The sequence below is a fragment of the Lycium barbarum genome, chromosome 5 (assembly GCF_019175385.1).
Source record: "Lycium barbarum isolate Lr01 chromosome 5, ASM1917538v2, whole genome shotgun sequence".
In the NCBI taxonomy this organism is placed as follows: Eukaryota; Viridiplantae; Streptophyta; class Magnoliopsida; order Solanales; family Solanaceae; genus Lycium; species Lycium barbarum.
This window is the reverse complement of record NC_083341.1, coordinates 48017134-48029272: the sequence shown is the minus strand read 5'-3', so window position 1 is coordinate 48029272 and position 12139 is coordinate 48017134. Positions and strand designations below refer to the sequence as shown.

General features: G+C 37.9%; 1 protein-coding gene across 7 annotated transcripts; it reads left to right on the top strand.

Annotated features, from left to right (window-relative positions):
* Positions 1 to 604: 604 nt before the first annotated feature.
* LOC132640829 (kinesin-like protein KIN-14P) lies at positions 605 to 11506 on the top strand. 7 transcript variants are annotated; one of them, XR_009582416.1, is made up of 5 exons: positions 605 to 905; positions 3023 to 3064; positions 3143 to 3255; positions 8521 to 8594; positions 8671 to 11506. XR_009582416.1 is itself a non-coding variant. In XM_060357611.1 (4 exons), the coding sequence occupies exons 1-4, from the start codon at positions 899 to 901 to the stop codon at positions 11216 to 11218; spliced, it is 261 nt and encodes an 86-aa protein (XP_060213594.1). In that variant the 5' UTR covers positions 622 to 898; the 3' UTR covers positions 11219 to 11506. The 7 variants fall into 7 exon arrangements, 1 of the variants encoding a protein (XP_060213594.1); XR_009582414.1 differs by having other exon boundaries at positions 608 to 905; positions 3158 to 3255; XR_009582412.1 differs by lacking the exon at positions 605 to 905 and adding an exon at positions 912 to 1709 and having other exon boundaries at positions 3158 to 3255.
* Positions 11507 to 12139: the final 633 nt, after the last annotated feature.

Here is a 12139-nt window from a genome sequence, read left to right as displayed (position 1 = left end):
GTACACAGACCTTACTCCCACCTTGAAAGGTAGCGAGGCTGTTTCCAAAAGACCCTCGGAAACATAATCAGGATTTACTTATAGCTCTTGTCGGTACAGGACGCATAGGCAATTCGAGCCTCAGTAAATGTCACTGAGAGGGTTTTTTGAAAAAACCGACAGAGATACTCGATCATCCATTAATATACCTGACATAATCTTAAGAAAAATATACCTATGAACTCTCGGTACGTTCAAAAATTGCAATTTTAAGACACCATAAATTTTATGACATCATTCCACTAATGATAGTATTTGATACAATTTTCATAATTTAAATTTTATTTATGTATTTAATTCCTACATGCGTACACTTTACCCTCCCAAACTTCAGTTGTGAAAACACACTCGGTACGTTATTTGTTATTGTTGTAATTCGTCGACATAATATTTCCTCAGTGAGTTTGCTTTACAGCTATCTCTTTAATATTTACTTTTGATAAATAATCAAATATCATCATTAAAATTGAACTAGGAAGTATATGCTTTTACCAAAATTGTTTTCTCACATTAACCCTCTTTTCGAACTTGAGTACACTACGTCAAACTAACTTTTTAGTGGCATTTATTTAACGGCAATAAGGTAATTGCCACTAATTTGCTTAATGAAGTCTATTATTAGGGGGCACTTGAACATTTGCCGGTAATAATTTCCCTCTTAAGTATAATATTTTATTTCTATTTCCAGTTAGAATCAATTCAGTTCCTTTCAACCAAATAACCTCTGAGCCACCCCAACAGAGATACAACTGTTCATCTTCTCCGACGAACTCCTCGCCGTCTCTATCGCTATCTCCGGCGAAATCCTCGCCGTCGCTATCTCTATCTCCGGCGAACTCCTTGAATTTCTCCAGTAAAAATGACTGGTAAGTTCCTCCATAATATATACTCCCTCTGTTCTAGATGCATTTTTTAGGGTTTCTGTTCTCACAGTTCCAAATCAGTAATAAACTAGCGCCTTACTTCTGAGAGCAAGTTCGTGGAACAAAATTGCGGAGCGAAATTGAGAGTAGCTATGATCGAAGGTTTTTTGATTGATTTGGGAGAACAGAAAATGAAAATAAAGCTTGTGGCTAACCTATTTGTGAAAATGCCACACAGACTACCTTTTGCATTAGAGAATACCTTTACACACTTCCCTGAGTGTTGGATTCCTAGTTTAAAAGATGCACAATTTTTTTATCTTTTAGTTGCTAAATCCAGGTTAGGTTTAGCATTTGCAGGGGTTGACAAAAGCTAAAGCGATAGGCTTTGGTCATGCCGTGTTCTTTTTGTTTTCAGTTGAATATAACAAGTTTTTCTTCAATGTCAATCGACTAACCATATAGGCATAGTGATTATGCCTGATAATATCATATGAACATGCTATTTCTTATTGATTGGTATCTACAGTTTCCTTGTGTATGCTGTTCAATATTTACAAGTTTTCTTCACTGTTAGTCAACTAATCAAATTGTGATTATGCGTGGTACTTGGCTAACACTAACGCACTCCAACACAATGCCTGGAAGTTCTTTCTTAAAGTTGGCTATGTACCATCAAATTTTGAAAAGTATCCATTAGGAGGCATCATACCAGCCATTGAAAGTGTTTTTCATACAACTTCGGAGTTGTTATGCTCAGGCCATGTCCTGGAGGAACTTCATATATGGTTCTATAAGAATTTTGAGGTTGGTCATCTCTGATCCTCTAACATTTCTACTATATAGAAACGCGAGTGAGGTGTAGATCGACATGTTTGTTTTTAGCTATTTCCGATATTTTGTGGCATTTTAGTCATTTCAAGTAGCTGATGTATTATTAGAAATTCTACGTGGCATTTATGTCTTCTCCCAATGCATAGTTTTAGTCCACGATATGCAGATTATCTTTTCTCTTTTCCTGTTCATTTTGTTCTTTTAGGGCTATTGTTCCAATTTACAGGTTAGCTCCTCCTTCAATTTTCTTTTTACCAAATCTTCTTCTTTTTTTCCTTAATATGTGTGGGTGATGATCTTTCATCTGAATTTTTGAAACTTGGTTGTTCTCTTTGAGCGTTACAAGAAACTCAGTTGTTCTCTTTCTCGCTTGAAGAAAGAATCAGATGATTGCAAAAGGATAGTGAACTAAAGAATCAGATGATTGCAAAAGGATAGTGAACTAAAGAATCAGATGATTGCATGATGATGAATATTATTGTTTTATCAATTGATGTTGGCATCAGGTTCAAATATTTTGATATACTTCCAGAAGGGTCTCTTGTTTTCAGTTTTCACTTCCTGTATTGAGAATGAGATGCATGGTTCAGTTTGTAGAAGAAAATGATATTAAGAACTCTTCTAGTTTACAGTTGCACTCACACTTTGTGTGCACTTTGGAAGAACCATTGTTCGCTCAGATGTCGCAGCAAAAGCAGCAAAGTAGATTTCACAACTGGAGATAGGCTAAAAGGTTTCTTAGTGTTACCAGTCGCTTCACTATGAGAAAAAAATTAAGGAGATTGTAAACTTATCAAAAAAAAAAGTAGTGGAGATTGTTAAATCGGGTTTGATTTTTCCATTGTATGATAGTTTTTCTGTCACATATATATTAATCTTATTAATATGGTAGAAATTGTGAGAAATGAATTGCTTAGCTGGAGGTTAAAATGATGTTACGTTGAGCCTCTAGGGTAAACTACATCTAGTTCCTAGTTACTTGCTGTGATAGCAGGATTTGTGTTACGATGGCGACAACGCATCTTGATGAACTGTTAATTTTGAAAATTGTTTAGTCTGGTATGTGAGTTTGTTTATCTGTTCTACATTTGGTAAAATCTTGTATGGTCATATCTTTGCATTTCATTTTATATACAGAGTTCCATCATATGGTTGGAAAATTGAGTTCCCCTAATTCTGTTTTCCTGCATTTTTTGTCATTGAAAGAAATTGCACTGGTAGATCAGCCTCCAACACATCCCATAAGGCTTGGTCTGGCACTTAATTTCTCTGTCTTCTACTTTCAGATACTGAACTCATGTGACAAAGCTTGTAGTATGGCGAAACAGGTAAAGTTTGGTGCTTTTGCTGCAGATATGATGTAAAATTTATATGCTTCATGTGCAGTTTTTATATTTTCTAAGCAGTTGCATATCTTTCAGTTGTGAATGCATATCTACACATGGCTGAACTGTTTGATAGCCACACTGAAATTCCTACTGCAAACATGTCAGACATTATGAGATCTAACAGTTTGGATGTTAGTAACAAATACCCCGCTTTTTGTAAATGAAGCTATCTTGCTAGTTAAATAAATTCTATAGTTTGGATGTTAGTAACAAGTTCTCCCTTTTTTGTCAATAAAGCTATTTTGCTAGTTTATAATTATTCCACTCATTTGATTTTAATTGCTTTTAGATTGTCCCAAAGCAGTCACTTCTAAGAGTTGTAAATGAGATTCTTGATGAAAGCGTTGAGCGGAAGAATGGGAGATTTTTACGGCTATGCGATATGGATCTTGTCACAGGGCGATTCACTGAAAAGTCTATGCTTAACAGATCCTTTCCCTTGTTTTTATTCCGTGAACGACCTATTTTGCTGAAGGAAACAAATAAGCTCGTTAGAAGGGAGCCTATAAACTTAGGGCTCGTTAGAGAGAGTCCAGACCTCTTGTTTTTTTGATAGAAATTCTCTCCTTCTTTATTCCATCTGTGTCTTTAAATAGAGAACCCTATTACAAGATATTAAGAAAATCTAGGAATCTACTAACATAAAAAATCTATTCAGATAAGAATTCTAGTAAAACTAAACTACTGCCTATTTATAAGAATTCTAGTAAAACTAAACTACTACCTATTTATAAGAATTCTAGTAAAACTAAACTACTGCCTATTTTAATGCGAATAAAATCTGCCAACTGCCTCAGATCTCCTTATCCTCTTTGACGTTACTATCTTTCTCAACTTGAGGGCCCCGCCTTGCATAAACCTTACCCACGAATGAGTCTATAACATTACCCCCCTCCTCTGTAAAGAGCTTGTCCTCAAGCTCGAAGTCTAGATAGGCGTTACGAAAATGTGCAACATCTTCCCAAGTAGCATCTGATAAATCAAACCCACACCAGTGCACTAAAATTTCCCAAGTTCCCCGATTAAGACGAGCACGTAGAACAGAACAAGGCATAGGAACAACACGACCATCCTCCAATGGTGGCAGGGTCGGAGGATCTGTTGGAGCAGCACCCTTAAAAGCCTTGAGGAGGGATACATGAAACACATTATGCAACTTACTATCGCTGGGCAGCTGTAACTCATACGCAACTTCTCCTATTCGACGCAGCACAGGAAAAGGCCCAAAGAATCGGGGTGCAAGCTTATGGCGCAATTGACTTGCTACAAATTTTTGACGATAAGGATGTAAACGCAGCCAAACTAGTGAACTTGGATCATATGCAACCTCTTGGTGCCCTTTGTCATAATATTCTTTCATCCTAACCTGTGCTTGTTGCAACTTGCTGCGAATGTCACGCAAAACTGAATCACGATCCAGCAAGGAATTGTCAACAGCCTCCACTCGCGAAGAACCAGCGACATAGGACAATAGACGAGAAGGATCTCGACCATAAACAACCTTAAAGGGAGTTGTTTGCAATGCAGTATGAAAGGAAGTATTATAACAATATTCAGCCCATGGCAACCATTCAACCCATTTCTTTGGATAATCCCCAATCAAGCAACGTAAATACATTTCAATAGTATGATTCACAACCTCTGTTTGACCATCCGTTTGAGGATGATAAGTAGAAGAGAATGCCAACTTCGTGCCACATAGACGAAACAATTCTCTCCAAAAGGTGCTCGTAAAAACCACATCCCTGTCACATGTAATCGATTCGGGTATCCCATGCAAGCGAACAATATTCTCAAAGAAAACCGATCTACTACCACAAACAATACTGTTTTGCCCCCATGCCTTTGGTAAGCCGTCAATAAAGTCCATTTCGATATCAGCCCAGACCTGCTCAGGAAGTGCAAGTGGTTGTAGTAAGCCTGCTGGACTTAGGTGTTCAGCCTTGTTGCGTTGGCAAACTGGACAAGCAGCCACATAATCCTTAATAATCGACTTCATTCCCTTCCAGTGGAAATCTTGTCGTATGCGCTGCAATGTTTTCTGTACCCCTTCATGGGCATTATCATGGTATCCTGACAGAATTGTCGAGATCAATTGGGAAGAAGGCAGCAAGTAGACACGACCTTTATAAATGAGTAGATCGTCTTTGATTGACCAAGAAGCATCAAGCTCATGACGGAGCACTTGTTGGACTAATTCTTGCAAGGAAGCATCCATACGTGTCTCCTCTCTAATCGCATCAAGTAATAAAACACGTGGTTGACTGATAGCATACACCTATTCCTCCATAGTAGGGCGACGAGACAAAGCATCAGCAACCTTATTCAAGTGTCCAGCCTTGTACTCCACACAAAAATCAAACCCCATAAGCTTGCTAATCCAATGTTGTTGGGGTGAAGCGGTTAGCCTTTGCTCCAACTAATACTTAAGGCTATAATGGTCTGTGCGAATCAAGAAAAGAATGGCCTGCCCCATAGATAAGGACGCCAATGTTGCACTGCTTTAGCTAAGCCAATCAATTCGCGTTCATATGCGGCCAATTTAAAGTGTCGAACAGCCAGTTGTCTACTGAAAAAAGCAATTGGATGGCCATTCTGTTGCAACACTGCTCCTATACCACTTCCCGAGGCATCACACTCAATTATAAACGGATCATCAAAATTTGGCAATTGTAAAACAGGAGCAGTTACAAGTGCTTCTTTAAGAGCGTCAAAAGAAGCCAAAGCTGCATCATCCCACTGGAACGAGTTCCTTTTAAGCATGTTAGTTAGAGGGGATGGTGCGTTTGATAAGCCGAATGGCATGACCAAGAATTCAAAGTGTCCATGATGCGTACGAAAGGATGTCTTCTCAATATCCATCGGATCCATGCGTACCTGATGATAGCCAGACTTTAAATCCAGCTTCGTGAAGAATCTTGTCCCATACAATTCATCTAATAATTCATCCACCACTGGAATTGGGAATTTATCCTTCACTGTCTTGGCATTCAGTTTGCGGTAATCAACACAAAAACGCTAAGTTCCATCATGTTTACGGACCAACAAAATTGGGGATGAGAATGGTGATTTACTAGGCCGAATGATCCCTTGTTGTAACATATCTTCACACTGTTTTTCTATCTCGTCTTTCTGTAAATGAGGATAGCAGTATGGTCGAACCACTACTGGTTCGGAACCAGGTCACAAACAGATGTGATGGTCACAATTTCTCATAGGAGGCAGCCCTGTAGGTTCTTGAAATAAGTCATCAAATTCAGCCAAGAGTTGCTCTAATTTAGTGGGGTTCTCACCTGAATCATGCAATAAATCAAGCTGCATTTTCGAACTGGCTTGCTGCCCATGAAAGACAACTTGCTTTCCATCTGAAGTGAAACTCATTGTGAGTGAAGCAAAGTCCCAGAGAATGAGGCCCAGCGTTTGTAACCAGATTACCCCCAGAACAATGTCAAAGCCCCCTAACGGAATAACAAAGAAGTCGGCTTTAAAAATAGTATCATCAATATAAAAAGACACCGCACGGCAAATTCCTTTGCTGTAAACTTTTTCTCCATTAGCAAGTGAAACATTGGCACCTGTCCCAGGTTGTACTTGCATCCCCGAGTATTGGGCTGCTGTATAACTAATGAAATTGTGTGTGCTGCCTGAATCAACCAAGCTCAACAATGCTTGACCCTTCATGAGTGCCCGTAACTGCATTGTTCTTGCGCTCTTCTGTCCCGTGATGGCATGCAAGGAAATTTCAGGTTCTTGTACATCCTTATGGTCAGTATTTTCATCATCTGTCTCAGCTAGTTCCAACCAAAACAACTTCTTACATTGATGCCCAGTCGAATACACTTCATCACAATTATAACACAATCCCTTTGTCCTTCTCTCCGCCATTTCAGCCCTTGTCAATTTCTTTATAAAAGGAGCAGATGAACTTACAGATGTTGATTCAATAATCCCACTTAGTGCATTGCTGCCCATAGGAGTTGGAATTGTTGAAGTCGCAGTATTACTGAAATAGCCTTTAGTCCCTTGCCAGGTTTCCTTCCGAGAAGATGTTGCCCGCATTACCTTCTGTTTCTTCTCAAATGCTCGAGCTATATTCATGGCATGAACCAAATCTGATGGACTCTGCATCTCAACATCAAGACGAATGGAATCAATCAGACCGGGCAGTAAAAAGGCTAACTTGCTGGTCTACGCGAACAAATTTGCTGGCCCTGGCTAACCGTTCTTGAAATTGTCGCTGATATTCTTCAACTGAGCCTGTTTGCTTCAAGTTAACCAGATCACCTCATGGATTACTTCCCAGTGGAGGCCCGAACCTGAGAGTACAATATTCTTTGAATTCCGACCAGTCAACTGCGTGATACTCTTGTTCTACTTGATGATACCATAACTGTGCCTCACCTAGAAGATGAAATGCAGCCAATCCCACCTTATCCGCTTCAGCTGTTCTCTGATTGGAGAAGAATTTCTCACAGCGATGTAGCCAAATCAATGGGTCATCGGATCCGTCAAAAGTAGGAAAATCCAGATTTGTGTATCTTGGTACCACACTATTTCCCGTCAATTGATTGGATTGATTTTCTGGTCTGCCGGGCTGGTTACCCATGTTGCTGCTCACTCCAGCATCAGAATCTCCTCCTTGATTTTTGCTAAACCCGACCATGAACTCCTGCAATTGTAACGTTAATTGTTACAATTTAGTAACCATTCTTGATTCAGATTGTGCCACTGCTTCTGCGATTCGCGCTTCATTGGCAGCCTGCGCCTCTTGAAGGAAAGTTTGTAACTCTTCAAGTTTGCTTGGATCGCCCATCGTGTTTGGCTCTGGTACCAAGTTGTTACGGCTATGCGATATGGATCTTGTCACAGGGCGATTCACTGAAAAGTCTATGCTTAACAGATCCTTTCCCTTGTTTTTATTCCGTGAACGACCTATTTTGCTGAAGGAACAAATAAGCTTGTTAGAAGGGAGCCTATAACCTTAGGACTCGTTAGAGAGAGTCCAAACCTCTTGTTTTTTTTGATAGAAATTCTCGCCTTTTATTCCATCTGTGTCTTTAAATAGAGAACCCTATTACAAGATATTAAGAAAATCTAGGAATCTACTAACATAGAAAATCTATTCAGATAAGAATTCTAGTAAAACTAAACTACTGCCTATTTTAATGCGAATAAAATCTGCCAGCTGCCTCAGATCTCCTTATCCTCTTTGACGTTACTATCTTTCTCAACTTGAGGGCCCCGCCTTGCATAAACCTTACCCACGAATGAGTCTATAACAGAGATTCCTCAAGTAGACACTTAACTTACATATGTTGACTCGTAGAGTTTCTGTTCTATATGAATACATTACAAAATATATGGGCTAACATTAGTTCGGTGTCTAAATCTGTCAGCGTGTACCTTGTTGAGAAAAGTGCTGCAAGAAATTAATCGGCAGATATCTACTCAAGCTGAACATCTTAGAACGGTATAATATATAGTTGTATTCTCAATTCTCTTTTCAGTGAATGTGGTTCATAGCATTTTTCTTTCTGTGCCTGCAGCAAAACATTCTATTAAAGCCTCGTGAAGAGAAATACCAGTTAAGGATCAGAGTCTTCGAAGCCCTCGCGACTGGGACTAGTGAAAAAATACAGGTAATTATAGACTTCACACAACCCGCTTTGTGTCTAGTTCCAATGCTTTAGCATGCTTTGTGTGTGCCTTTTTTAAACAGTTAATTCTTCTGAGGATAAATCTGATGCATTCTTTCTTGTATCCGGTTATCTTGGTGCTCTAATAAGTTTCGCCAACATATCTAAAATTTTGGACTGTTATCTTTGATCCATAAAATTGACGTGCATTACTTAGATGCTTTTCCCCAAGACATTGATGTTGGCAGTTACATTTTCACTTTTGAGGTATGGCATCCTAAGTTACACGGACTCGTGCGAGTATCCGATATGGGTACGGATCCAAGTGTTGGATTCGGTAAAATTTAAATTTTAAGATTCAGGGGTGCGTATCTAGTTATGGATACGGGTGCGGGGATTCGGGGGGTGCGTATCCGGTTATAATTGTATTTCAAGTATTTTGATAGTTCAATATTAGTTATTGCTCCTAAATTAATTTTAATTAATATAAATTAAGTGCTCTTAAATTCTCTCATTCTTGATGTAGTTATCTAAAATGCTCGATTATTCTTCTCTATCATTTTTCTAAGTTATTTTCAATTCATTATCAAATTATATATTTGAAATTATGTAAAAAATACTGTAAGTTACAATAATTAATAATTTAAATTATTTAAACGGTATATGAAAAAATACGTTCCAAGAATAATCCGTTGTACAAAGGGATCAATTTTATTATGTACAACCAGTAAATTTGTCCGTGCTTTTGTGCGATTAAAAATATAAATTAATTATAAAAAAATGACATGCTAATAATTAATTTAGAAATTATCCCTATATTGTATGAGAAAGAAACATTTATAAATAGCATAATTAGGTGTCTTTCAATTTTGTGTCACAAGTAGCATATAATGGAAAATAAAGGGGATAAAAATAACATATATGGAGAATAAAGGGGTCATTTTTTTTACGTTAATACAATTAAGACTTTAAGAGTCCTAATTCTAGCTTCTAGAGCCCGTTTGGATTGGCTTATAAGTTGGCTTATAAGCTGTTTTCAGCTTTTTTGAGTGTTTGGCTGGCCAGCTTAAAGTCATTTTATGCTTAAAATAAGCTCAAAAAAATAATTGGACCCATTTGACTTAGTTTATCTAAAGCAGCTTATAAGCTGAAAACAGCTTATAAGCCAAAAAAAATAAGTTGGACTACCCCAACTTATTTTTTTCAGCTTATAAGCTGCAAACAACTTTAAGCTGTAAGCCAATCCAAACGGGCTCCTACACATCTCCTCCAGCTGTAAGCTTGTAACTTTTAAGTCGTTTTCCTCAAATTCTCCAAACTTCCTTTTCAAACTTTTACATAGCAAAGTTTTTACATAGCAAAGTTAGCCTCTAGGTCGTCTCTTTCACTGGCTCTTCATTCTTTCCTCAAGATAGAAAGAGAGAGTCATTTAAGGCCGGAAACAAACCCTCCATCTATATCACTGCTTCTCTCTGCCATCCGCACTAAACGCAATCTTGTATTCTTGGTTTATATGAAATATGAAGCAGCAAAAATGAGATAAAAGTACTACAATATTGAAGGTATGTCATTTTCCTTATCTTAAAATTGTTTTATTTTTAATTTTGAGAAATCAAAATCTCAAAATTTTCCCCCAAATTTGTCAACGGACTCCGGTCAAAGTATGCGGAGTTAGTTGACCGTATCCCGGATGTTTTCCGTTCTCGCACCCGCACCCGACCTGTGTCAAGACGGGTGCGGCACCTAAACTGTGAGTCCGTGCAACTTAGAGGGCATCTTCTTCTCGTTCCTTATCAAATTTTGCTTCCAACATTGATCTTCAGTTGACCAATTTATGTTTCCTTTCCTCTTTATGATCTTGTAGATTGCTTTCGGCTAGTCAGAGCATAAAATGATCTATGCCACTGGAGGAAGAACAAAAGTACCCGTATACGTTACAAAAGTTATTGAAGTTGATAATGTAGAGATTTCTTTTCTTAATTGTGATCTTGAGAATATTTAAACTCAGTAAAAAGTATGTCCTTTTCTTTTCTTATCCTTCTTATCTCCTTGGTGATATCCATTTTGAAGAGTTTTCCTTTTTCTGTCACTGGCTGCTCTTTTGACCATTTTTTGCCTGTATTATATTTAAAATCATCGTCATTGGTGCACTTATTTCTGTTTCAGGTAGGTGATAGTAGTGCCAATTCAAAATATAGAACGTGGATACATATATTTTTTTCTTTTCCACTTGTTCTTAAAGCTAATGTACACATCTTTTGCGAGTTTATCACAAGCTTCAATTCCAAGAAGAAACGTGCAGTTGCCTCTTAACTCCAGCACTGACGATCTCTAAAGGAGCTAAACACTAAATTGGCATTCTGTCTTGTAGGATTTCCATGGATTTGTTGGAGTGCTTCAAATGTTTTATCTTCTTCGATTTTCTCTCAATCAGATATGGATTTTTATATGCGATTAGTTTTTATTTTGAGATGGTCAAATGCAGGAACTTAAACAACGCACACAAAGATAGCTGCCAAGATATCGCATTGTTAATAAGGGGAGCAGATGATCAAGAATATCAAGAATAATACATTGTTAAAGAGCGACTTGGTTTACAACATGATGTTTAGTTACATTGTACGTTAGATACTTGACAAAAGTCATAGATAGCCCCTAAATTTTACCACATTTTCCTCTGGGCTATCTAAACTAAAGGTTGTACATATTGGGTACCTAAACCAGTCTAAATTGATCCTATTGGGTACTTTTTGCCTATGTGGCGCTTACGTGGCCCAACAATTGATTCCACTTTTTCTTCGGCGCGTGGACAGAGCATCCTTAAATTTTTTATTTTTTTGGTTAAAATTTTACCTCTTTTAAATAAAATTTAATAGATAAATTAATAACAAATTAACCCACCTGCCCAACCCCCAACCCCGCCCGTCTAACCCCACCCCACCCCTCCCTTTTTTTCCCGTCTGTCTCCACTGTGAACTGAAACGTTCAGTTCTCTTCATCTTCTTCTTCCTTTTTTTTTCTCTTCTTCCTCTTCATTATAATAATTCAACCCCCACCCCTGCCTGTCTGACCCCACCCCACCCTTCCCCTTTTTTCCCGTCTGTCTCCACTGTGACGTTCAGTTCTCTTCATCTTCTTCGTTCCTTTTTTTTTTTTCTTTTCTTCCTCTTCGTTATAACAATTCATTTCTTTTAATTTATATAAAATTAATTTGTGAATTGGATATTATTTCTTACCATCATTTTTTTTGTCCTTTTTAGATCTGAAAAGTAACATTACCATCTTGTTCACCGGAAAAAATGGAGATTTACCATTACTATGACTCTTTTTTTTCATCTCACCTTTCATTAATGGTTGGTGGGTCTTATAAAGACATTGA